Raw genomic sequence first — 27,250 nt, forward strand, 5'->3', positions numbered from 1 at the left:
AAAAAAGTAGAAAAATGTGACCCATACACAAGGGAAAAAATAGACAATAAAAAAGTCCTACAGGGCTTCTGGGTATTTATCTAAAAGGATCGTTTCTTGCTATTTATCTAAAAGAATCATTTCCCTTAGATAAGTTATCTTCATCTCCATGTTCATTATAGCATTATTAGCAATTGCCAAGACATGGAAACAACCTAAGTGTTCATCAGTGGGTGAATGGATAGAGAAAATGTGGTGTCTATATACAATGGAATATTATTCTTCCATAAAAAAAGAAGGAAATCCTGCCATTTGCGACAACCAGAATGGGCCTTAAGGGTGTTATGCGAAGCTAAACAAGTCAGACAGAGAAAGACAAATACTATACACTCTCAATTATATGTGGAATGTAAAAAAAGCCCAAAACCCTGAATCACAGATACAGAGGATGGATTAGTAATTACCAGGGAGGGGGGTCAGGGAGTTAAAAAGATTAATAAAAGTAATGGAAAAGTATGTGACTGGATATAAGATCAATGATATAAATCAATTGTATATCTTTGCATCAGCAACCAAACAATTAGGGTCTAAACATTTTTTAAAGGGCTTCATTTATACTCACGACAAAACTATAAACTACATAAGAATAAATCAAAGGAAAAAAGAGTGCAAGCCCTATGCAGAAAATTACAACACTTTCGGATGTTGTTTCGGAAAACATCAGAGAAGACCTACATCAGTGGGGAGACACCCCAAGGCAACAGCTAGGCAGAAACAGCATCTTAAAAAGGTCTCTCTCCCCACACTGATCTACAGATGCAATGCAACGTCAATACAATTACCAACAGGGTGTTTTTGTTTTTTGTGGAATTTAATTAGTTGACATGTCATCAGTGGAAAAGAAGGGACTATTTAAAAGAGATAGCTTGCAAAACTATATGGGGAAGAAATGAAATTGTTTCTGACTCATACCATAGATAAAAATCATCTTCACTTAAACTAAAAACTAAATGTCAAAAACAAAACTTTAAATGTTTTTAGAAGACAGTACTAATAAGATCTTTCTGACCTTGAGGGTAAGGAGAGATTGGTTAAATAAGACACACAAAAAAAATGCTAATTTTTTAAAAAAGGATGAGACTCGACAATATTACATATAGAACTATGCTACTCAAAACCTTAAGGAAAATGAAAATACAAGCTGTAAATAATAAGATATTTGAAATACCTAAAACTGACAATGGGCTAGATCCACAACACAGGGGTGGGCAAAAGTAGGTTTATAGTTGTAAGTATGCAAGACAGAGTTTATTTTTGTATTATTTATCAATTATTGTATTATTTATTTATAACTGTAGATCTACTTTTGTTCTCCCCAGTATATAAGGAATTCTTACAAATCAATAAAAAAGGCTCAGTTCAGTATAAAAATAGGCAAAAGTGATGAATAAAGCATTTAACAGAAGGGAAACATTTGGTCAATAAACATATGATGAGATGTTAAATCTCAGGTAAACATAAGTTAAACCATAATTACACATGACTACCCACTTATTAGAGGGTCTAAAATTAAAATGATCAACCAATCCAGTGTTCGCAAATATGTGGAGAAACTTGATCATTCCTATACTGTTGATATGAATATAAAATGGTTCAACAACTTTGAAAAGCAGTTTGGCTTTTGTCTAAAAATTTACCCAAAAGCAGACAACTGTAATTGAACAACAATAAATTAATTAATTAATTAATTAATTAAAATTTAACCAAAAGACCTAGCTATTGTAATCCTAGGTATTAATCCAAGAGAAATGAAAGTACATGTCCATACTAAGAATTGTATATAACACTCTTGCTGCTTAAATTGCAATAGCCAAAAACTGGAAACAACCCAAATACCTATGAATAGGTGAATGGATAAGCAAACTGTGGTATATCCAAGAATCAGAATATTCAGCAATAAAAGTAATGAACTCTTGATACTTGCAACAACATGAATATATATCGAAATAGGTATACTAAGCCCTGGCTACTGTGACTCAGTTGGTTGGAGCATCATCCTGTAAACTGACAGGTCTCGGGTTTGGTTCCCAGGCAGGGCACATGCCTGGGCTGTGGATTCATCTCCAGTCTTGGCATGTGTGAGAACAGTCCCCAGTTGAGTGCACAGGAAAGGCAACCAGTCACTGGATGTTTCTCTCTCCTCCTCTCTCTCCCTCCACTGCCCCCTCACTCTAAAATCAGTAAGCATGTCCTTGGGGAGGATTAAAAAAATAAAAATAGGTATACTGAGTGAAAGAAGCAAGATTAAAAAAGTAAACCAACTATATGCTTCCATTTATATAAAAGTCTAGAAAATGCAAACTAAATTTTATAGAAACAGGAAGCAAATCTAATAGTTACCTGAGTATGGGGGAAGAAATAAGAGGTGGGAAGGAGGGGTCACAAAGGGTCACAAGGAAACTTTTTATGGTAATTGACACGTTCAATATCTTGTTTGTGGTAATGTCATCAAAACATATCAAATTATATACTTTAAATATGCAGTTTACTCTATGTCAAGAAATAAAGTTTGCTGTTGTTAGACTCTAACAGAATAATTCCTTTTAGAGAGAAAATCCCTCTTTTTATTCAAACACCTCAAGGGGCCTTTTTGGTTGAGAAAGGTGAGGTTTGGGGCTGGCATAGGAGTGGACTGATACCATAGGAGAGTCACCTGCTCTGTAAAACAAATCAAGAGAGACCCGGCTGGTAAGACTCAGTGGATTGCATGTTAGCCTGAGGGCCTGCGAATGAAAGGTTGTGGGTTCAAATCCCAGTAAGAGACCATGCCTGTGTTGTAGGCAAGGTCCTCAGTTGGGGATATGTGAGAGGTGGATTTTTCTTTCTTATACTGGTGTTTCTTTCCCTCTCTTTCTCCTTCCCTTCCCCTCTCTTTAAAAATAAATAAATCTTTTTTAAAAAAAGCAAGATAAATTTTTCATTTTAAGCGAGTTGTCCAGAATTCAGAGAAGAGAAGACAAGAAAGAAGTCTCCAGAGAACATGGGAAGAATCTGTACAACACGGGAGCCAGCAGAGGTCATGGAGAAAGATGGGCAGTGGAAAACTCTCTGGGGTGGGGATGGCCATAGAACTTCGTTATCCAATACTCATGTTTACAGTGTTGCCTATTCTGTGAAGTAGTCCCTTCCATGATCCCCGAACCTTTGGTTAAGTCTGTTCCAGACACTGGCCATGAGTTAACAGTGTTTTGGAGAATCAAAGAGGAAGGGACGGTTCCATGTATCAGCCAAAACAGAGAGACAGGCAGCAGCCACAGGACTTTTGAGGGTGGCTGAGATGAGAAGCAAGCTGGAGCAGGGATTAGAGGAGGCACCGGAGGGTATAAGCATTCACTTCAGGAATTGTTGGAATCTGAGGCCTTACTACAGAATGTGGGGTGGAGAAATGAGCCATTTTGTTTGAGAATTAAAGGAAAAGTTTACTCCAGAGAATGGTTTCTTGGGAATACCTCATCGATCCTAGACATGCTTTGGGAAGGGCTGTGCTAGACCATGCTAACTACCAAAGAGGTGACTCAATGGAAACCAGGCCATGTAGAGACTGTGGTGTGAATGACACCCCTTGGAATTGCCTGTTGTGGTGGTAATGCATCTCTGCTCTTTAGACCAGTGCCCCCAAACTATTCTCAATGGTTTACCTTTGTTTTTATCTTTCTTTCTCATATTAAAAAAAAACACATAATTTTTAAAGTATTTTTCACTTTCTCCTCAGCTTCATTCTGTCCCTAGCTGTGCCAGAAATAAATTAAACTCTTCTACCCTAATTGCCCCTCCTAGTTCACCCCAAATATGGGCTATCAGATCCCTCTTTTATTATCCAACTTCTCCCAAGTCCTCACCTTCTTCTAATAAAATATGCTTTACCAAGAGTTTCAACTGTAAAACAACAAGAGAGGGACTGCCAAGACAGTGGGGGTGGAGGGAAGTGGGTGTGAGAAATTCATTTCCCCCAATTGCCATTCATTAGCCAACTAAAGTCAGACCAACGGGAATCAGGTCACTTGTTCCACCGAGTCAGAGTCAGGGAGAAAATGTAGTTCTTAAATCTGTGTTCATCTCTTCTTTCTAGTCAAAAAGTTACAGGGAGAAAGTAACCACAGGACCAGAAAATGTAGATGAAGATGCTGTTCCCAAGAGGAAAAGTGTGTGGGCTCACAGGAGGATCATTTACCTTGTTGTGTGGTGTGGTGGCTGGTCTTGCCTAGGAAACTTTGAAAAGTTAGCCCTCCATCGTCCCAGGTGTTTTGGGGCCAGACCTGTCCCAGGAAAGCAAGCCGCTGTCTGCTCTCTTCGCAGTTCCGTTATGGGTCAAGGACTCTGTGATGCCATCAATCAGTCAGAATGTGCAAAGTTGCCTGGATACCTTGGGTTACAGACCATGGCTGGCCATCTTGCCAAACATGTGCTGAGAGACCAGGTTGTGGGAGAATGTGGTGGTGTGGCTACCTGAACCTGGGTCAGATCACCTGTCTAAGCAGATGGCAAAGAGAGAGACCCCTAGCAGAACCAGGGGCAGGGGCGCGGGGCTGGGAGCTGGAGGCGTCTTACCAAGGAATGGGAGAACTCCACAAGGATGACAAGGACAACAAGGTTTGGGGTTCACTAAGACAAAAAGCTGACCATGAAACATTTCCCCAAAGAGACATAACCCTAAAATACAAAAGGGTAAATTTAATAAATCCATACAACCTCTCTCCAAGGACATATAACCCTAAAATACAACAAAGTTCATTTTGATTAATCTAGCACCTGCCCACTGCAGTATCTGTTTACTGAACGTATGAAAAAAAAATTTCCCAGTGAACCTCACTCCCTGGTCTGTCCCCAGTTCTAGGGGGCCTCTCCCTCACTCTTTTAGACTGTGGGATCACGTGATAGTCACTGGAAGTATGCATTCAAATGAAATTTGGATAATCTGTTAAAGGTATTGTAGAAGATACCCCGTACATTTCCCCCTGTTGGTAAGAAGGCTGGACTGGAGATGTGCTCTCAGCAACTCTGTGCCCCTTATTCTGCCAGCAGAGCATGAAGTTACCAAGCGTGCCTCCCAGGTAAAACAGAAATACCTCATGCAAAGATTCTTAGGAAGTAAAATACTTTTTATTAATTTACTGGATTTCCTATACCCAACAGTCCTTAAAACTAGTATCAACAATAGCAGCACAAACCACCTGTAAAATGAAAAACAGGTGCCCCAAAGACGTCCCCCCCCAATGACACACACATATTGAGAAAAAGTCCCACAGGGTGCCGACACTGCTCCCTGTGAGCAACGCCAGCTTCCCACAGGCTCCCCGGCAGTCCAGCCCTCCGCATCCTGGATATTCCAGTCTTTGGAGTCAACACAACAAGTTAAGGACAAGTTAGATTAATCTCCAGCTGACGACGTAAGTCCCCAGCCCTATCGAGTGTGCAACGTGACAGGTAGAGGGCCCAGTGTGCTACAGCAAAGGCCGAAGCACAGCCGCGGGCGCTCAGCCAGCCGGGCCACAGGGGCAGATGGCACAGGCTGCCAAGTGCAGGGGCCACAAGACCCAAAGCCATGGAGAACTGACAGGTCAGCTCTCAACTGAGAGATTTACTGAAAGGGGATGATGCCTCAAGCCACATGCTTTGATTTTACAAGCTGGCTCATCTTGAGCCCAAATATACCAAATAGAGATACCATGTACTGCCCTTGAAAACCAGAAACAAAAAGCTAAGAATACTCAAGAACTTGGGGTTCTCTTCCGGCCACCCAGAAGGCGAAGTCGGCCAGAAGCCTGCCTGTTGGTCCTGGACCCACTCATCTGCTGGAGGGAAGGTTGGTCAGAACCCGAGGCACATCGGGGACCAGAAGGGCTTCCTAGTTGTCCTGTGCCTGCTGTAACCTCTTGGCCACAGCGGTGATCAGAGCTGCTCCCTTCCCGCTGCCATCTTCGGAAAGCAGGAACGTCACGTCACACCGAGGGGCCAGGTCCTTCACAGTTTCCTGCAGTATTGTAGAAAAGCTGTAAAAAAGGGAAAAGAAAGCCTTCATCAGCACTGACATTTGGTATCAGCATATTCATAAATTATTTCAAATTAGTTTGTTGCTTCCAGTTTGCTTCTCAAGGTTCTAGAAGAGCTTACCATTTCATCAGTAGCTGTTTTAATATTACCTTTTACTGAACAATGCTAATGCCAGAGAATATGCTAGATGTTTGACATGCAGAATATCAAAGTGTAATAAATAGTAGTTTGAAAATAATTATTGCTATCTTCACTACATAAATAAATTGATGCTCCAAAGTTAAGAAACTTGTCCAAATTTATACAACTAATCAGTTTATTAAGATTTGGACCAGGCCAGTCTTTTTCCAAACTTCACATTTTTTGTTCAAATCTTCCCCAAATTTTTATTGTCAAAATTTTCAAACTTAAAGAACAGTTCAAGTACCTCTACACCTTCTGCCTAGACTCAACAAAGTTAAAATTTCGTCCTGTTTGCTTTATCCATCCATCCATTTATTTGTCTCTCCCTCCATTAATTTCTCCCTAAAGCACACAGCCTTAATCACAACACTTGGCCTCTCACAACTAGCACTTGTGATAATAAATCTGTTGGAATCAACATCCTGGGAGCCAGTTACCAGGCCAGTCTGTTGCATCATGTACGTTTACCAAAGGCCTGGGCATCCGGGCCGCAGGCCCTGGGATCCTGGGTTACTGTAGTGGTACTGATGGTGGCCATCTCTGAGGCCCAGCACACCAGAGCAGGTTCTGAACACAACTCGAACACAGCACCAGTGGGTGACTCAGGCACTGTGTTAGACTGGCACTCAATCCACTGAGCCACTCCAGCCAGGGCTGTTTATCTTTTTTAGAGACTGGCAAACTGTGTTCCCACCAGCAGTACATCAGGGCTCCAATTTTATCACATCCTGACCAACACTTGTTACTGTCAGTCTTTTTTATTATAGCCATCCTAAGTGGGTGTGAAATGCTGTTTCACAGTTTTGATTTGCATCTTCCTAGTGACTAATAATTCTGAGCATCTTTTCGAGTGTTTATTGGCCATTTGTAGATCTTCTTTGGAGAGATGTCATTTGTTAATCAGGTTACTTGTTTTTATTGTTGAGTTGTTTTGTGCTGTGTATATATTCTAAATATAAGTCCCTCGTCAGATACATGATTGCAGATATTTTCTTCTTTCTTTTCAACTTGTATGATGTATAAAAATATTTTAATTAAGTTCCATTTACCTATTTTTTATTTTGTTCCTTATGCTTTTGATGTCATATTTTAGACCATTGCCTATTCCAAGGTCACAAAGATTTACACCTATGTTTTCTTTTAAGAGTTTTATAGTTTTAGCTCCTAATTCAGGTCTTTGATCCATTTTGAGTTAATTTTTGTACATGGTGTGAGGTTGAAGTCTAACTTCATTGTTTTCCATGTGGAGATCCAATTATTGCACCATTTGTTAAAAAGAATATTTTTCCCCATTGAATGGCCTTGGTATCCTTGTTGAAAATCAACTGGCCATAAATGTGTGGGTTTATTCCTGGACTCTCAGCTTCTATTCCAATGGCCTGTATATTTAATCTTTATGTCAGTAGCATACTGCTTTGATTACTGTAACTTTAGAGTATGTTTTTAAATAGAGAAGTATGACTTCTTCAGTTGTGTTCTTCTTTGAAGATTATTTCGACTATATTGAATTCTTTGCATTTGCATTTGAATGATAGAATCAATTTGTTGATTTCTGCAAAGAAGTGTGCAGGGATTTCAATAGTGGTTATGTTTGATCTGAAGATCAATTTGGGAAGTATTGCTATCTTAATATTAAGTGTTCCAATCTATTAACACAGATGTCTTTCCATTTATATAAGTCTTCTTTAATTCCTTTCAATGATGTCATAGTTTTCAATGTACAAGTTTTGCATTTGGTTTGTGAAATTTATTACTAAGTATTTTATTCCTTTTACTGCTGCTGTAAATAAAATTATTTCCTTAAGTTTCACTTTTGGATTATTCACTGCTAATACATAATTAGATTTTGTATATTGATCTTGTATTCTGAAACCCTGCTGAAGTTGTTTATTAGTTCTAAGAGTTTTGTGTGTGTGGATGCCTGAGGATTTTCTATATACCAAGTCATGTCATCTGTGAACAAAGATAGTTTTATTTTTGCCTTTCTAATATGGATGCCTTTCACTATCTCTTCTTGCCTAACAGCGTTGACTAGACTTACCCATGATCTTCCCCTTGAGGTCACACATTTTGGGTCTGGTTCTTACAAACCTCTCCTTGAATTAGGATTTGACTGATAGACAGAAATCACAAATCATCTAGAGGCAGCATTAGCAGCAGTACAATGTTGACCAGCAGTGGAGAGAGAGGACATCCTTGTCTTGTTCCTGATCTTAAAGGAGAAGCATCCAGTCTTTCACCAGGAAATATGATGTCAGCTGTGGATTTGTCATAGATGTTCTTTGCCAGGTTGAGGAAGTTTCCTCATTCCTAGTTTGCTGAGTACTTTTCATCTTGGAAGGTGTTAGATTTTACCAAGTGCTTTGTCTGTACTTATTGATATGATCATGTGGTTTTGTTCCTTAGTCAAGTCGTGGTTCAAGGGACGGGCTAGGAACCACAACAAAAATACACGATCCCAAGGAAAAAGCAAGAGAAGATACCACTTGGTTATTTCACACAATTAGCATCACAGGAAGGGCTAAGGAACAAGGATTACAATAAGTTCATGTATACATTTCCACAAGATTGGAAATTTCTATAGGCTTGTTAATATTTTTTCTTTTCACCAAAATGAAATGTAAAACTCGAAATGAAAATAAAAATTATAGCTTTTGTCATTGGGATTTCTGTGATGTTCCATGCTTGCTACCCAGACTATTTAACTTAATCCTCACAACAATCTACAAGGCAGGTATAATTTTTGTCCTTATTTAACAAGGTAAGAAACTGGCTTTAGGTCTCCCAGCTACTAAGTGGGAGAGCCAGGATTCAAACTCATATTGCCTGACGAGCTCTTAATCCTTCTGTCCACTTATTCTGAGCTAAGAAAATTATAAGCAGCTCCTACTTGACAATGCTCTATATTACACAAAATAGTCAGTTTTCATTTCTCCCCTGAGAGGACAATGGGAATGGTTTAATAATCATCACTTGGGTTTACTGAGCACTGTGTGAAGCACATTACAGGTATTAACCCTGTAACCTTCACGTAGCTATGTGAGGCAGAGGCTACTACAGCCCACCTTTCACAATGAAAAAGCTGGGGTTCAGAGGGGATTCCCACAGCATGCTACCAGGAAGCAGAGCCACCAGGGCTCAACCCTGTCTGTCCAATTCAACAGGCCCACTCTCGAACTCAGCACCCGCCCACCCCCACCCTCTGCAGGCACTCACTGAGGGTGCAGTTTGTACAGGGTGCCATCCACGCCCACAGTGATCTTCAGGCGCTCAAGCCCCTGGTCTTTCCTCCTTTTCTCCACGATGGCGGCCATGCCCGCGCCACAGAGCTGGGCAGCCCGACGGGACACAGCTCCACACACCTCCTTCACCACGATGCTGTCCTCGCATGTGCTATCCAAGCCGAGCTGCTGCAGGATCCTCCTCACCTGGAGCAGGGCCAGCCGGTCGCTGCAGGCAAGTAGAACAAGATGTCAGTACCTACTTTGGGTGCCCTTGAATCTGCTCCATATGGCTCACAGCCCCCGACCCCTAGATGTCCTGGAAGGAGAAAGAAAATTATCCAGACCATGGCTAAGTTGGAGCAGAATGCCATCCCGAGGAAGTCCCATTCATGCTTAAAAAAAAAAGTGTGAAAACCTCTTATGTTAGGTATGTTCAAACCTATTATCTCATTAGGAGCTATTACTAATTTCAGTAAACGATACATCAAGGATCCATTTTTCAGAAGAGGAATCCGAGGTGCAGAGTGCTAGAGACTTGCCCGCAGAGACTAGAGAGCAGGATTCACACACACGCCTTCTCGCACCACATCTAGCCAGCCTTCCCACTGAGCACACTAGTTTCTGGTACTCTGGCCCCGTTCAGCTGGCCAACGGTCCTTTTGCAACTATTCTGATTTTATGCTTTCTCTCCACAACTAGACTACATGCTCTTTGAGGGTAAGACTGTAGTCTCAATAGCAGCCAGTCAGGGCTGTGTACGTTCAATGGGCAAATGAATAAACGACCACACGATGCACAGTCAGCATCTTAGTAAATGGGAACCTGCTAGGCCATGCAGAGAAGCACCCATTGTGGGGACCCGTTAGCCTTGACTCTATATTCTGCTTATCTTGCAGTGAACTTAGAGAGCTCTGACTCCCCAGCTGAAGAAGGGGAAGTTATAGCCTGGACTGTCTCACATACTACCTAGGGGAGAAGAGCATGATAAAGAGAGAACAGCTGAGAAACAAACTGTGATTATATAGCAGATTCAACAGGTAAATGGGGGTGTAGCCAGGCAATAAAATCTTCTGTAGACCTAAAAGGTGAGTTTATATTTAATGCTATGAAAAGTGCTCATGATGTATTAAGTAAAAAAATAAATTATAAAAACACTATGTGCCATATGACCTTGGTTTGTTTTTGTTTTAAAATAATGTTTTTCCTTGAACAACAACCATAAAAAGCAGAAGGAAATCTATTCAGATGCCGGTAGAATTACCAGAAATCCTTATTTTCCTTCTTTTGCTTATGACTGAGCAATATCAGTACAGGAAGAAAAAAGTGGGGTTGTATTAGCATGTATGAAATTTCTTCCATAGTGTAGCCCTTCACAGTTTACCTAGTTCTTTCATATATGTTCTCTTCCTCGATCCTCAGAGCAATCCTTGGGGTTAAGCAGCAGAGCAATTATTTTTTTATAAGAGGAAATTAGGGTCCAGAGAGGTGAAGCTGCCTGCCTCAGATCACACAGCACAACCGAGGTAAGCAGTAGAGATGAATCTTAAGCTCAGGCTCTGGGACTGTAAACTCAGGATTCTTCCCCTGAGAATCACTGTCCTGCCCATTCAACAACATATTTTGAAATGGGCCACAGTCAGCATAGCACCTACTATCTCCCCATCAGCACTAGATGGGGATTATCTTCTTTTATTCCATAAAGGCTTTTTTTAAAAAAAAAAAAAAGCCTGTAGGAATCAAAGCATCCGAAGCAGACACCTTCAGTGGCAGGTGCAAGTATCTGTGGATGCATACAGGTCCTGACAACTTGCTTTGTCCAGAACAACTTTCTTTGTATTCAAAAAAGCAAGGCAAAATAAGTCTATCCGTTTAGTCTTATCTTGTGTACAAGAGTGCACACAAGCAAGAAACTATTTCTCCCACACAAAAGAGACCCCTCTGGTCACCAAAAGTAATGACTTTTATCTTGTACCTTTGGATCTGATGAGTAGAAGACCAGACCAAAAAAAAAGAATGCCAAATGTTTGCTAATCAACACTTCAGAAACAAAATCACTGCCCCTGCTGCTGCTGCTGCTGCTGCTGCTGCTGACTCTACCACCACCTCCTCCTTAAACAGCAAGAACTCCTCTGCGATGGTCCATCCGATTTCCCTTGTGAAGTGCACTGCTTTCATTTATGAAGAGTTTTCTTGCCCTGAGTGGTATGGCTCAGCTGGCTGAGCATCATCCCACAAAGAGAAAGGCTATTGGTTTGATTCCTGGTCAGGGCACATGCCTGGCTTGCAGGTTCAGACCCTAAGAGGCAATCCATCAATGTTTCTCTCTCACATCAATGTTTCTCTCCCTCCCTTTCTCCCTCCCTTCTCCTCTCTCTCTAAAAATAAATAAATAAAATCCTTAAAAAAGAAAGAGTTTTCTTTTTTTTTTCCAAAATGATTTTTGGCTTCTTGGCACCTAGCCATAAAGACCAGGAGAATTAAATGAAAGAATGAAAATTGAGAAAAATCCCAAACACACAAACTCCGATAACAACCAGGGCTGGTAGGAAAAGCAGTGAAACTGGCACATCTGCGCATAACTGGTGGTAGTGGGAGCTGGAACTGTCTTTTTAAAAAAGTGTGTCCATAGGGAAATGCCTCTTTTAGCCAAATGCTTCTACTCCTGAGGCAGTAATTCATGAGATGCAAATGACTATGTGTACAAAAACAATAATTATGGTGTTACGCAGAATGGTAGAAACCTATACATTATAATCTAGCCATCCTGTACCAAAGGGGGAGTTTAGGAAATTATAGTATAGTAACCTAATGCAACATGATGCAGCCATTTAAAATAATTACACCAAAGAAGCGATCTGGGGGAGTTTCTCTTTCTAGAGCATCCCAGCTACTAAACGGGGAAGGAGTGACAGCATTGTCACCACTTTACAATCTCCAGTGAAATCATGGATCTAAGCAGTGAGCATCAGTAACTGCTTACGTTGTAAAACAGAGACAGACAGACAACGCAGTACGCCTGTGAAATATTCTTGTCTAAAACTCAGCACGGAATCTAACCATGCATCTGAGTCTAACTATAAGTTTGCAGGAAATACAAGGGACAGAAGAAAACACTAAATGCTGTGATTGTCAAAATCTTTAACATAGGAAACTCATAGGATAAAAGGACAGCTTCTTTGTCAAATACACATGAAACAAGAGAGGGAGGGAACATTTATTGATTTAAAAATATTTTTGAAAACATGTCAACCAAATTGCCCCAGCTGGTCTGGCTCAGTTGATTGGGTGTTGTCCCACAAAGTGAAAGGTCACCGGTTCGATTCCTGGTCTGGGCACACGCCTAGGTTGTGGGTTTGGTCCCCAGTTGTGGTCAGGGCATATACAAGAGGCAACCAATCTCACATCGATGTTTTTCTCCCCCTCTTTCTCCCTCCCTTCACCCCTGTCTAAAAATAAATAAATAAATTATTTAAAAATATATCAACCAAATGTAATGTATGGACCTTATTTGGATACTGAGGTAAACAAACTGTAAAAACCATTATTTTTAGGCAATTTTGGAAATGGGAACACTGGTGGGATATTTTATAAGGTTAAGGTTCATCATTAGCTATTTTGGGTGTGATGATGGTACTGTGTTTCTTAAAAGATATATTTCAGAAATATATTCTGAAATAGTTATAGAGGAACTGACATAAAAGGTGACGTTTGTTTCAAATGACTCCAGTTCGTGGGTAGGGAAGCGGGACTATGTAAACGAACCGTTTGGCCATGGGTTGACCGTTGTTAAAGATGGGCTCATTTTACTATTTCTTCTACTTTTGTGTATGTTTCAAACTTTTCACAATAAAAAATCAAATAAAAACCAGAATTGTAAATGAAAATTTGCATGAATAAACACTGAATAAACAATATACAGAATAATGTGTGTCATGTGACTGCAATCATGAAAATATGTTAACAAATATTCAAGAACTTGAAAGGGAATATAATGCACAAAAATAAAAACAGCTATATTTAGTAATGAGCATGTGGGTGATTTTTTAAAATGACTTTTCCTTAGTATTATGGACCAATTTTCTTTTCAGAAACAAAAAAGGATCATTTTCTGGCCTAAGCTAACTCCTGTGTAAGAGTTTAGGAACCTCAGGGCCCGGGCAGGCTGCTGGCCCCACGTCCACCCCCTCACCCCGCAGCCAGCTGTGTGCACACCCTCGCATTGTGGTCCTGATGCAGCTGGAGTGGGGGCAGCCCCAGCAGGCAGCCCCCTGCCTGATCTTGGCCTTACTGTTTTATTTTTAAATCTCAAATCTGCCTATCCCTGGCATGACAGCAGCACGTCCAAGTTAGGGCCTCTCACACTGAGCAGGGGAATGTGATCACACATTACCTTTCAATCTGAGACAGGAACTTGGTTTCAAAGATGCCCCTGGTCCGGAGACGCTCTGAAATCTGCCCACGGAAGAGGAGGCCCTGCTTCGTCAGGTCAATCAGGATCTGCCGCACAATCTCCCCCAGGTACATCCCACTGGTCATTTTCTCGTATCTGTTCGGGGAAGGGGGATACAGCTGGTGAGAGCAGGAAAATCAGCACTGATGAATGGTTCCCAAAAGACCACGGGTCAGGCTGTGGAAGGCACAGCATTGGCATCTGCCAGTTGCCTGGCTCGGAGTGTTTCAGAGTGAGCAGCAGGCTAGAGAAATGCAATGAGGTGGGGAAGCCAGGCTTCGGAGCCATGTTGACCAGGAGCCATGTCCCTGCTCTGCAACATACTAGGGCCATCACCTGAGCAAGTGCTAAGCTATCATCAATAAAACAGGGAAAACAACACTGACCCCACAAGACTATTGGAAGGCAAGTATCTGGTATATGGTTAAATGCTAAGCAAAAGCTAGTTCCTCTCTTGGCCCCAAAGCCAGTTCTCCTTGGCTTTGTATTACAAATCTGTTCTACCAGAGATTCTCATAGCCTTATACTTGGAAACAATATGTCCCACTAGAGGTTCTGCTCTATGGGAGAATACATTTAAACTGTCTGCACACACCAGGGGTGCTCAAAAAATGTTATCTCCCTGTCCCCTTTCTATCAAGCTGTGAGCAACATGAGGGAAGTAGCAACTGAAGGTGCTTTGTCACCAACAGGCACTGACCAGGCACTCTGTACAGGTACATGTGACAGCTACCAATTGCAGTGATGCAGGGCTGGACCCCCACGGCCGGCAGGGTCAAATGGAAACCTGAGAGTGCCTGAGGCTTGGGTGCTGGACTTGTGTGTTCTCTTCACTGCTCAGGCCCTAACGTGAAACCAAGGAACCAAGATGAAACAGACAAATTACAGCAGCAAATTCAAATGTGCTGTCCCCTTAAATTCTCTCTCCAAAAATATAAGTCTCCAGTGGGTTCAGACACAAAACTACATCAGAAGGAACTTGCCCCATGAGAAGAGCCATGATACTCAGATGCCCCAACTCAGGACTCAAAGATAAATACATTTATCAGATTTTTTTCTTTGAGGGGCAATCCCTAGTTCAGCTGCACTTACTGCAACTCACCTGCCTCCAGCCACAGAGACTAGAGCCCAAGGACGCTGAAGAGCCTCGGGGCCTCCTCTACACAGTGCTCTCAGTGCAACGGTCACTGGACGTGTGTGGCCCGGGCATCCCATTCTGTGACACTTCCTGTCCGCTCGACTTCTTCACTTGGCTACCACCTGTCTCAACAAATCTGCATTTCCATCTTATTTTTATGTATTCAGACACTGAGTTTAGTTGTGACCTGATAGTAAAACATTTACTCTCTGGTACATTATAGAAAAGGTTTGCTAGCGCCGGTTCTAATGCACAAGCCCGGGTTAATCATCAATTCCTATTGATGATAGCTCTACCCCTACCCACTCCTTTCTCTCCTACTCAAGAAGGTATATGAGAATGCAAGTGAAAATGTACTCTATCTTTTTAAAAAGAACCATTCACTGTTTGCAGTATTTTTAGTATGATTAGTAATTGGAATACACCTCACAGGCGATTGTGACCCACACTGCAACATCACATCATGGTGGAGAACCAGGACTCCCATCTTCCCCTGTGGCCACTTCCTCACCCCAGAACAGCAGAGGGCAGCAACCTGGCAGCCAGCTCTGGAAAGTCTAAGGCTTTGGACTTCTGAATTGGACCTCCCAGAAGCCCATCTTGAGAGGGCCCATGGAGTCACCATATTCCTTCCTGCTCTGTGACACCGGCCCACAGTAAACAGACTTTTTGACAGTCTCTGCCTCACTTCCAAAGCCACCACTAGCCCTCATGGTATCTTATGGAAATTAGAAAAAGACAACCCATCTTCTGGTCAAGATGGTAATGTAGGCAGATATGGCTCACCTCTTCCCACAACCACATCAAAATTACAACTAAAATATAGAACACCCATCACTCAGGAACATCAGAAATCAAGCAGAATGGAAGTCTGACAACTGTGCAATTGAAGAAGCCACATCCATCCAATCTGATTGATAGGAGGGGTGTGGAAGTAGAATGGGCTAGCCTCACACCCGTGGATAAAGTCAGGGATATCTCAGGAGCGAGGAGTCCCAGCCCAGGATTCCAGTGTCAGGAAGGTAAGTCCCTACAAGTACTGGCTGCAAAAACCAGCAGAGATCGAGTCAGTGGAGAAGGCTAATGGAGCACTAAGCAGTTCCTCTTGGGGAACCCACACGTAGACTCATCCACTCAGACTCACTCCCTCTGAGCTCTAGCACTGGGATGGCAGCTTGAAGGGCACCAGTGGTACACAGGGAGAGACTGAAATGTCTGGCATCAGGTCGAGCAAAGGCCTTTGGGCTTTTGTTGAACCCTCTCCCCCTACAGAGCCAGCAGGCTGGTGCCATATCTGAGACTCCACCAGCCTGGGAGAGACTCCACTGTGGGACCCACCTTGGAGATCCAGAGTCTCTTCCCCACTCAGTTTACAGGCCCACCCAAGCTTCTTTCCATAAGAATGGCTGGTATTGGCTCCTAAATCCTACCAAACAAGCAACAGCTGGCTTCTGTGAGCCCTGGCAGCAGCCAGATTAGAGTCATAGCTTGCTTTACCTGGGAATCTCCAAGCCCAGCACAAGCAGCAGCCATTTCAGATTGCTTTATGGCTCAGGCAGGGGGGCCCCTGGCAAAACACAGGTGGGGGGTGACCTTGGCCTGGAACACTGGGAAAACCCCAGGGCCAACGCACCCCGTGGAGAGCTACAGACCACATCGGAGCACCACCACCCTGCCCCTGCACAGCTGATCCTCCATGGAGAATAGAGGTTAATGGTCAGTGGTTATAGCCAATCCTTGCAGATGACTGGCCTGGGTAAATCCCTCAAATTGACCTGCCAACAGCAACCAAGGCTCAACTACAAGAGGAACTGGTACTCAGCTCACACAAAGGGAACACCTCAAGTAACCAAATGGGGTGATAGGGGAGGCTGTACCACTGGACCCTACAGGACACCTACTACATTAGACCATGCTACCCAGACAGGGAGTCATACCAGCCCTACCTAATACATAGAAACAAACATGGGAGGCTGCCAAAATGAGGAGACAAAGAAACATGGCCCAAATGAAAGAACAGATCAAAACTCCAGAAAAAGCTAAACGAAATGGAGATAAGCAATCAGATGCAGAGTTCAAAACACTGTTTATAAGGATGTTCAAGGAACTTAGTGAGGACCTCAGCAGCATAAAGACGCAGTCGGAAATGAAGGATACACTGATTGAAATAAAGAACAATTAAAGGAAACAACAGAAGAATGGATGAAGCCACAAATCAAATCAAGTATTTGGAACATAATGAAGCAAAAAACAACCATGCAGAACATGAAGAAAAAATGATAAAAAAAAATGAGGACAGTATAAGCAGCCTCTGGGACAACTTTAAGAGGTCCAGCATTCACCTCATGGGGTGTCAGAAGGAGAAGAGAAAGAGCAAGAAATCGGAAATGTATCTGAAAAAAAATAGTGAAAGAAAACTTCCCTAAATTTGGTGCAGGAAATAGACATGAAAGTCCAGGAAACACAGAGAATCCCAATTACGATAGATGCAAAGAGGCTCACTCCAAGACACATTATTAAATGGCCAAAGGTTAAGGATAAAGAGAGTCTCTTAAAAGCAAGAAAAAAGAAGTTAGTGTCCGGAAGGTTGCCAAATGGGAGAGGGGAAGGGGGAGAATGGGTGAAGATGTGAGGGATTGAGAAGTACAAGTGTGTAGTTGCAGAATAGCCATGGGGATGTAAAGTACAGCACGGGAGATGGAGTGGCCGATGGTGTGGGGATTGTCTGAGGGAGTGGGGGGTACTGGGTGGAGGGGGACAAAGGGGAAAACCAGGACAATTGTAATAGCATAATCAATAAAATATAATTAAAAAAAGAAAACGGCAACCCTTCTTTATATTGGAAATTTGTCATAACATTTTGCTTTTGTTCAAACGAGACAGTATATGACATCTGATAGTGAATTGTAAAAAGTATACAAAGTTATAGTGCCTATGATGTGAAAATAGCCCCCACCCCTCAGATCTGGTAAAGCTGTATATGCGCAACCTGCAGAGAGGTACACGTCCACATTCTCACCTCTGTTTGCCAGGATTTAAGGACCCCTCATCCACCTCCTTGTCATATTGGGTCCGGATGTCGTCTATGCAGCCATTATCTCCAAATCCTCCCCACTCTGTGTTAATGCACATCTTCCCTTGGTCCCCTTCCACCATCTCTATGTTCCTCATCTCCTCCATGTAGCACACATTGCTGCCCGTTCCTAGAAGGAATTGTGAAGAGACGTCAGTCTTTGGAAGACACCACCAGGTCTTAGAGAGACAGTGGACGGGAATTAAGGCTTGGAGTCAGATACAACTTGGTGTGGATTCCAGCTTTACCCTCACTGCTGAGTGACCTTAGACAAGTATCTCATCTTTCAGAGGTCCAGTTTCTTCATCTATGAAGAGGAAATAGTACCTGCCTTATATGAGGTCTATCTGGAAAAAACCCAGCCATCGTTAATATAATGAGAACAGTTTGCACATTGATGTAACCTGGCAGCCAAGGAGAGTGGACTGGAATGTTCATGCATGAACAACAACTTCACTGTACTAGTCAGTGGGGGCAGGAGACGCCTTTGAGTGAGCATGTGTACTGTGTGGCCGTCACATTCAAAATGACTAAGCAAGTACAGCAATGAATCTCCATCAAATTTTGCATTGTGCTTGAACATTCCTCTATGGAACCTATTTGGATGATTCAGAAGGCCACAGCTCTGGGCAACTGGGGATTGGCAGTTTCATCACAACAACGTGCCTGCTCATGCATCAAGTCCCGTGCAGTCTTTGCTGAAACATCAAATCACCCAGGTGACTCAGTTCCCCCACAGCCTAGATTTGGCACCCTGCAACTTCTGGCTTTTCCCAAAACTAAAATCATGTTTGAAAGGGAAGAGATTTCAGACCTTCAATATGATTCAAGAATATACAATGGGCAGCTGATGGCAATTGGAGAACTGTGTGAGGTCACAAGGTGCCTCCTTTGAAGGGGACTGAGGCATCATTGTCCCATATACAATATATCTTATATCTTGTATCTTCTTTAATACATGTCTCTATTTTTCATATTACATAGCTGGATACCTTCTGGACAGACCTTGTAGACTGGTAATTTTATAAAATGAGATGATGTTTGTAAGTTTTCTCCATGCAGTAAATATTCAGTAAATGGTGATATCATCATCATCATCACCATTGTTAAGCTACAAACACACAAAGTGAGCTTCCAAGTAGTCATAGAATTACCAGTCAGAGCTGGAAGGGACCATGAGGAATCACCTAGTCTTTTTTTTTTAAGATTTTATTTATTTATTTTTAGAGAGAGGGGAAGGGAGGGAGAAAGAGAGGGAGAGAAACATCAATGTGCAGTTGCCTCTCACATGCCCCCCTCTGGGACAACCCAGGCAGGTGCCCTGATTGGGAACTGAACTGGTGACCCTCTGGTTTGCAGGCTGGAGCTCAATTCACTGAGCCACACCAACCAGGGCAAATAACCTAGTCTTGGACAAGCAAACATTTGGCATCTATAAGCCACTTTTTTCTCCCTTGCTCATGACCTGGCCTCAGAACTGTTCTCAACACTACAGTCCAGGCAACTATTATATTTAATTAAGTAAGTTCACCTCTTTTCTAGATCTAGCCCAACCCCTCCCATAGATGAGAAAATTCAAGTCCAGACAGAATAAGTAACCTGCCCAAGGTCACAGAGTAGGTAGGGGTTAGAGTGAGATGAAACCTCTTACCAGGCACTGAAGACATCTGAATATATTTCTATCTCCTTGTTCCACCTACTACTCACCTCCAGGAACCCCAGACAAGCAACTGAAACCACCTTTGCAGACTGTCATTACTTAACCTGTGCCTGTCAGTTGGAATGCCCTTCACCCCCATCTCCACCTGTTCAACTCCCACCCTGTCCCCCAACTCTAATGAGAGTCATCCCCCTGGAATCCGCCCTGGTCTTCAATCACTGCCAGAGTTCTCCCAAAGACCCTTAAAATGCCTATGTCACCTCAGGCCTTTCCCTTCTTCTCTCTCGGGTTTCTTTCCAACTCTTTCCCATCCCGTGCCCCCTGAGAGCCAGCGAAGACCCGAGAACAGAGGAGGTGTGCGTTGGAGCCGGCCTCAGGACAACATGACTCAACTGTGGTCTCCCTCCTCCCAGCATAACCTGCTCCAAGGCCCTAATCTGAAAATTCTCCTTTTTATAATGTTCTCTTTCTTCAACAGAAAGGATAACCTTGGCTTAGTACCCTTAATGAAGAAAGTATCAGGTGAAGATTTAGGAGTTAGAAAACCTGGAATCAGAATCTTAACTTCATCTCTGCCTTGGACAAAGCCAGCTTCAGAGCCTCTGTATAAATGGAAGGCTGGACCCGTCCCTCACTGTGTTAAAAAGGAACCTCCAAGAATCAGACAGAAGTAGGTCAATGGGACACATCTGGCCACTCACCTGCAATCAGGCCAATCTCACAGTTGGGATCTTCATAGCCACAGGTCATCATGGTCCCCACTGTGTCATTCACAACTGCAACTATGTCTAAGTCAAACTCCTGCAAAGGAAGCAGCTCTGCTGTAGGTAGAACGTACAAGCCCAGCAGACTCAGGAGGGGCATATCAGCCCAGTGTGGGGTTTGGGCATGAAAAACAGTGGTCAGAGTTAGAGGACTGGACATAGGATGGTAGAGTAGGGCCCGGGGGAAGGGGCTGGGTCAGGCATGAGCCTCAACATCATATCATACGTTTCTCCTCTTGATGGCTTCCCTGAGCATGTCCACCATGTCTTCTCCTTCACAGTCAGTAGCCTTAAAGCCCTTGGTCCACTCAATGAGTGTTGCCTGAAAGAAAGGAGGGGAAATTCACTTGAGCAGTAGTTTTCTGGGACCACTGCACAACCTCAACATCTAGTAGGTAGTCAGATATGTGTGCTTTTCACTGCTTGCATCTCTGCAGCCCTAACACTAGGCCCAGAGGCATTACAAAGGAGGATGCTCAGACAGGGTCCACCGCTGAGGGAGATAATCACAGCAATTCATACTCATCAGTGGTCCACTGGTGTCCCCTGGCCATGACGACACAGAACAAAGGCCTGGATCATAGTGACCCCACTGCTAATGTAGCCAAGGACAGATTAAGATGTGATTAAAGATAAAGCTACAGAATGTTTATTAAAGCATTGTTTCACAGTAAAACACTAGAGGCATCCTATCATTCCAACAACATGGATCTATCATCTTGTACATCAATACAGGAAGTGTCATATAGCCATAAAAATGCATGCTGTAAGAGGTTAGATATAGAGAAAGATGTTCACCATACACTGTTAGGTGAACACACATTAAACAAGTGCAGACAATGAGTTACTCTACTACTCTTTTTAAAATAGTTCTCCTTCTCTAGTGCTCTCTCCCCGCCCTTGGCAAAAAATCTGAAACAGAAGGTGGATAGTTGTTTCTCTGGGTGCAAGATTATGGGTGCTTTTTAGTTTCTCTTCTTTGGCTGTGTTTTCTAATTTTCTTAAAATTAGCAGGTATAATTTTTTACAATACTAAGAAAGAAGTATTTTTAATTTTTAAATGGAAGCAAAGGCTATCCTGTTAACTGAGAGCAGCAGTTAGTTTACCCTCAGGCTCCAGAGCCTGGGGAGGGGTGGTGAGGACCGATGGAGCTGTGCCGTCTAGGCCAGGAGAGCTCCTGGGACAGCAGAGGGGGCCAGTATCTCTGACGGCAGTGCTCCCAGCCCAGGGGCTGAACGGCACCTCACCTGAGGCCCTTGACCCCAGCCTCCCTCCTTTTCTCCAAAGACCTTGCAAAGCTGGGCTCCCTTGCTTTTTTCCTTGCGGGTATTTGTAGGACATCAGAGATGTACTCCCAATTGAAAATTTTTTTGGTTGCATTTACGCAAAAACAATGTTTTTTGAAAGTCTCTTTTTTCTCCCCAGCCATCAGTGTTTTTGCTCCATTGGTTTCCACTCCTTTTAAGCTGTGTCTTCATGAACCTGTCAGAACTTCTGGGAGTTCTGTGTCAAAACTCCCAGTGTTCTGGGTCAAAAGGAGCAACTGTGTCCTGGCGCCCACCGATCATTTAGGACCATGGACAGCCACCTGTGGGTCCACAACCCACCCTATCATGTATTTAATGACAGCAGTAATACAGGAATGCATTACCACCGTACAAAAATTAAAGTCCTCTATAACTCCCCAACCCCCCAACCTGAGAGCTACCCTCTATGAACTCTCTGATATGAATGCTTCCAGACCTCTTTCTGTTTGCATGTATTTTTAAATAAATTCATATTGCGTGTGGACTGTGGTAATTTGTTTTTCTCACTCAGTAATGAATCTCCTAGACCTTTCCAGGGCAGTTAACATAGATCTGACATATTTCTTCAGTGAGCAAAATATTCCTCAAGTATAATTACACAAAAATTTTAAAAATCCACTAAACTTAACTATAGATTAAGTACTACTTTTATTTCCATTTTTCAAGTGAATAAACCAAGCTCCAGAGAGGTCAAGTAACTTGCCCAAGGTCACACAGCCTGTAAGGGTAGAAGCCAAGATTCAAACTGAGACAATGAGCTTCCAGGCCCATGCATACTCTTAACTAGTGCACTCTGCCGGCCCCCAGTTTGGGAGGTAACATCTGGGAAGCTCTTAGAACAGTGTCCGACACAGAGCAAGCACTATAGTTGTGTTTGTTAAATAAAAACCAAGTAACAGATTCCTTATGATTGATATACTATAATTTATTTACTTAGTCTCTTTCTATTGCCAGACATCTGGGTTATTTCTAATTTTTCATTAGAAATTACTGAAAAGCAGTGTTATAGTGAACAACCTCATTCATTTCCCCTTGGGCACATGTTTAAGAGATGGAATCTTGAAGAGTGGATCTTCTGGCTCTTAGCATTCTGGCATTTTCAATTTTGAGAAACCGGCCTTGTAACCAGATAGTGCAGCCTTGTGAACCCCTCCCCCTCCGTTCTCTGAGTGAATGGCGTGGGGTGGGGTGGAGTGGGGTAGGCCTGGCTGCACTGGCTTTCACGGGGCTCTCAGAGCCCATGACGGCTCTGCTTCACTTCTGATCTTGCACCTCCCTATCGGATGAGCCCTGCATGCCTCAGCGTCCTCATGAAATATCAAGTAGGATAGAAAATATAGTATAATGCGCACAATAAGGATATTATTTCTTGATTTTTTTTGTTTTGATTGCATTTATGCAGGTGTGCAGTGCATTAGAGCCAAAATATCAACAGTTCAAAACCACGGGCGTCGAGAGCATGCCCCTCTGAGGCTGGTCCCCGGCCAGTGTGCTGGGTTGGGCCGCTCCACTACCACTTATGAGTGCAGCACCTTGGATGACTCACTAGACCTGTCTGTGCCTCCATTTTCTCCATTGCAAAACAGTGATTAAAAACTGTGTGTATATGTCAGTGGGATGTTAGTCAGCCTTAAAAAGGAGAGAAATTCTGACACGTGCTACAACAGGGAGGAACCCTGAGGACGTTATGCTATGTGAAATAAGACAGTTACAGAAAGGATACAGCATGGCTCCACCTGCAGCAGCCAAACCCACAGTGACAGGAAGTAGCAGGGTGGTTGCCAGAGGCTGGGCGGAGAGGGGTGGATGGGAACTTATCGTTGAATGGGCATGCAGTTTCAGTTTGGGATGATGGAAAATTTCGGAGGATGGACAATGATGATGGTTGTGCAACAATGTGAATGTGCTTAATACCACAAAACTCTACACTTAAAAAACAACATGTTGGCCCTGGCCAGGTAGCTCAGTTCGTTAGAGCATCATCCGAATACACCAAGGTTGTAGGTTCGATCCTCAGTCAAGATGAACCAATGAATGCATACATAAGTGGAAAAACAAATCGATGTTTCTCTCTCTCTTTCTCCCTTTCTCTTCCTTCCTATCTCTCTCTAAAATCAATAAAATGTTTTTTAAAAATAAAGTGTTAAATGTCATGTTACGTATATTTTACCATTATCATTAAAAATGATAAGAATGTATCAAAACAAAAACAGTGTGTAGCTCATGGAGACACTGAGTGGATTAAACAAAATCCTAACAAATCTATGGTGCCCTTCTTATTACTCCTGTCACCAGTGCTCTGGTCGACTTGCGGCACTGAGCAGAGCTCTCCCTGGACGCGGAGGAGTGGCGTTCGGCTTTTATGCCTTGGTTGGTGTGAGCCAGTCAGAGACAGACAGGGCTCCATACACACAGGCTGGTGACTGGTGTTTCCACCCCAGAATTTCAAGGAAGACCTTGTCATACATGTTTTAAAATTATTATGAATAACATATTAAAATTATTACTTCTGATGTTCTTCAATGTCAGTTAAGTGTCCAGGTGATAAATCCCTTCTGAGAATCTCATATCGGGAAAGAGGAGCGCTGCTTTTGATGTGCTGGGAAGCTTTTGCTCACCCGACAATGAACACCCTGCAGCCCACTGTGCTCCCTGCTCACGGGGCTGCCCAGAAAGACACCCATGCTATTGCTGCCTAAGTGTCCCAAGTGGCCTAACCTCTGCCTGCCTCTCCATTATGTGATTTGATCTCTCGTTTCACAGTGGTCTCCTGTACATGTCCCTTTATTGTTTATTACCCTCAATACTTTTGTGAACTTGAATAAAAAATAATAACCAAAAATGCAACATAATAGAAAAATTAAATAGTTAAAATTCTCAATCACCTTTCTCCAGCTGCCCTGACCTAAGACCCCTGAATAACATGAACAGTGAGTGACTCAGAGCTACCTCGAGGCCCCCCTACTGGACGGAGGAAGCCCCCTGGGCTGGCTGTGCTCTGGCAGGCTGTCTCACCTTGTCGATGCTCGTCTGCCTGCAGGGAAACGAGAACGTGAAGCCCAGGGGCAGCTGGGCTCCCTTGAGGCCCATGTAATCCAGAAAGTCGGCGATGCACTGCACGATGTGGTCGAACAGCTACAGGGAGAGAGTGGCTGTCATACCAGGCTGGCGGTGACATGGGGTGGCAGGCCGGCACCATGGGGCACTGAACCCTCAGCCTGACTTTACCTCCTCGCCGGTGCCCTGCATGATCTCCAGGGGGATGGCGAAGATCTTGTGGTACATTCGCACTGACCTTCGTCCACTTCGGATCTTCACCAGCAGGACCCGGAAGTTGGTTCCCCCCAGATCCAGGGCGAGGAACTTTCCTTTCTCTGTGGTGGAGAGAGTGAGGGCTCTGTTCCACCACCAGGCACCGAGCAGGGACTCGTGTGGAGGCATTGGGAGGAAGAGGAGATGAAGAAAAGCAGCAGACTCAGAGCCTGCCCCCCAGGGCTCAGGGGCCAGAGGGACACAGAGGTCACCGAGCACAATGTCAAAGGATGGGGTGGCACTTGTCTGAGGCCAGCCTGCTTCTTGGTGTCTCATAAAGGCCACACATGATACCGATGCCCAAGGAGCCCCCGGGGGTGAATCAGGCCAGGCTGCCCTGACTCCCAGGGACTCAGAAAGGCGGTTCCATTCTGTCTGTGTGGCCGAGAGAAACTGTTCATCCCCTCCCCAGATTCCCACACCCCATCTGACTAATAAGAAACCGTATCAAGTTCATCCCTCAATACCAACGACCACCTTTCACTTTTCCAACATCACAGAGCATCGCAGTCTGCTCTGTGAGGACTTTCACCCTGCTCTCTGCCTCACTCACTCCGCTACAGCCACACCGATCATTCTGCTGTTCCTTGAATTTACCAAAGACACCACTCTTACCCCTTATCTGCTCTTTCTTCATGACACCCATCATTACATGGCATCATACGGTGTTTATTGTCTGCCGGCCTAGTAGAGCAGAGCTCCACAAGGGTGGGGACTGTGTTTTCCTCATTGTTATATCACCAGGACTAGAACAGAGCCTGACACACAGCAGTTGCTTAACAAAACTCTGAGGGATGAAGGCAGGAAGATAAAAGGGAGGAAGGGATGAGTAGCTGAACAGGACCTTTATTGCTCTCAGTTTTTCCCCGTGTAGACCCAAAGGATATTGGCTTTGGAAAAGATCTGTTTCTGGGTGAGAGATCCAAAGTACAGCACTGTGACCTGAAGAATATCATCTAGCCCCTGAGCCTGTTTTGGCATCCATGAAATGAGACTCACTCTCTCTTTGTGTGACATGCAAAGTGGTTGCGAGGATGAAGTGATGTGTTCCAAAACAAACTCCGAGACGAGTGAGGCTCATGAGGTCCAAAGAGGGGAGGCAACCTGTCTGAAGAACTGACCCCCCTGTTGAGCAGGTCCTCAGCCGAGCACAGAGGACTAGGACAGAGATCAGGGACCGAGGTCAGAGGCAGGAAGTGAAAAGAGGGGAGAGAGCCGAGCCTCGGGAGAGAAGAGAGGCAGAGAAACCGGCAGGAAGACAAGCCAGACAACTCCAAGTGTCCACATGGCAGCTCCTGGGGACAGCATCTGGGTCTTCGGTTTGCCAACAAAGTGGGGTACACTCCATGGTCTCAATTACACAGACACACACACACCCCCTAACTGAAGTATTCTTTCATTGCCAATGCCCCAGAGCAAGCACAGAAAGAGATTCAGGAGTACTGACCTTCTACCCTATTCTCCCTCCCAACACCACAGACATGAATCCAAAGCTCTTAGAAAAACCTAATGGATTTAAGGAGGTCTATGGGGATTCTGGTGGCCCTTCAGGAAAGAGCTGTGTGCATGGCCCACCTGTGCCATCCGGCATCCCGCAGACGTAGGTGGGCAGCATCTTGACTGTGGCCAGCAGGTGGGTATCCCTCTTCAGCCCGTACTCGAGCTCCGCCCGCATCTTGTCCTGCATACCCACAAGTTGCTCTCGGGTCAGCTGGAACAAAGCCAGCACTTTGTCAATCTGCTTCCGCTGGGCCTGCACCCGGGAGGCCACCGCTGTCACCATGGCTGCCCCCATGGTGCTACCACTCTGTGACAGGAGGAAGCGGACGTCACAGTTCGGGACCAGTCTCCTCACCACCTTGTGCAGACGTTTTGGGTATCTGAAAGCAGGGGTGATGGCAAAACACGTGAAGGTTATAAAGGCCCAGGCCCGGCCAGTGGGAACAGACACAGCTGTAGCAGTGGAGCCGGGGCCTGGGGAGCTCTGCTGGGCCGGGACTCACTCCTTTAGCTGCTAGACGGTGTAGGGGCAGGGTGTGACTAGGGGAGGGACTGGGCAGCTGGGACAGTGGAAGGGACACTCAGGAGGCTCAAAGAAGTGGCTATTT

The 27,250-nt window shown here is 44.0% G+C and overlaps 1 protein-coding gene across 1 annotated transcript in view; it reads right to left on the reverse strand.

Moving 5' to 3' along the window:
* Positions 1-5,117: 5,117 nt before the first annotated feature.
* The window catches only part of HKDC1 (hexokinase domain containing 1), a 46,360-nt gene continuing 24,227 nt past the window's right edge, over positions 5,118-27,250 (reverse strand). The window contains exons 10-18 of the mRNA XM_045842026.1: positions 26,718-27,022; positions 25,059-25,204; positions 24,846-24,965; positions 20,749-20,844; positions 20,460-20,559; positions 18,045-18,228; positions 13,828-13,983; positions 9,430-9,663; positions 5,118-6,029 (exon numbers count right to left, since the gene is read on the reverse strand). Of these exons, the coding sequence (XP_045697982.1) occupies positions 5,885-6,029; positions 9,430-9,663; positions 13,828-13,983; positions 18,045-18,228; positions 20,460-20,559; positions 20,749-20,844; positions 24,846-24,965; positions 25,059-25,204; positions 26,718-27,022 (1,486 nt within the window). The 3' untranslated portion in view covers positions 5,118-5,884. The remainder of the gene's footprint in view (positions 6,030-9,429; positions 9,664-13,827; positions 13,984-18,044; positions 18,229-20,459; positions 20,560-20,748; positions 20,845-24,845; positions 24,966-25,058; positions 25,205-26,717; positions 27,023-27,250) is intronic.

Source organism: Phyllostomus hastatus, unplaced genomic scaffold (assembly GCF_019186645.2).
Source record: "Phyllostomus hastatus isolate PE091 unplaced genomic scaffold, TTU_PhHast_1.1 phas_contig_38, whole genome shotgun sequence".
NCBI lineage: Eukaryota > Metazoa > Chordata > Mammalia > Chiroptera > Phyllostomidae > Phyllostomus > Phyllostomus hastatus.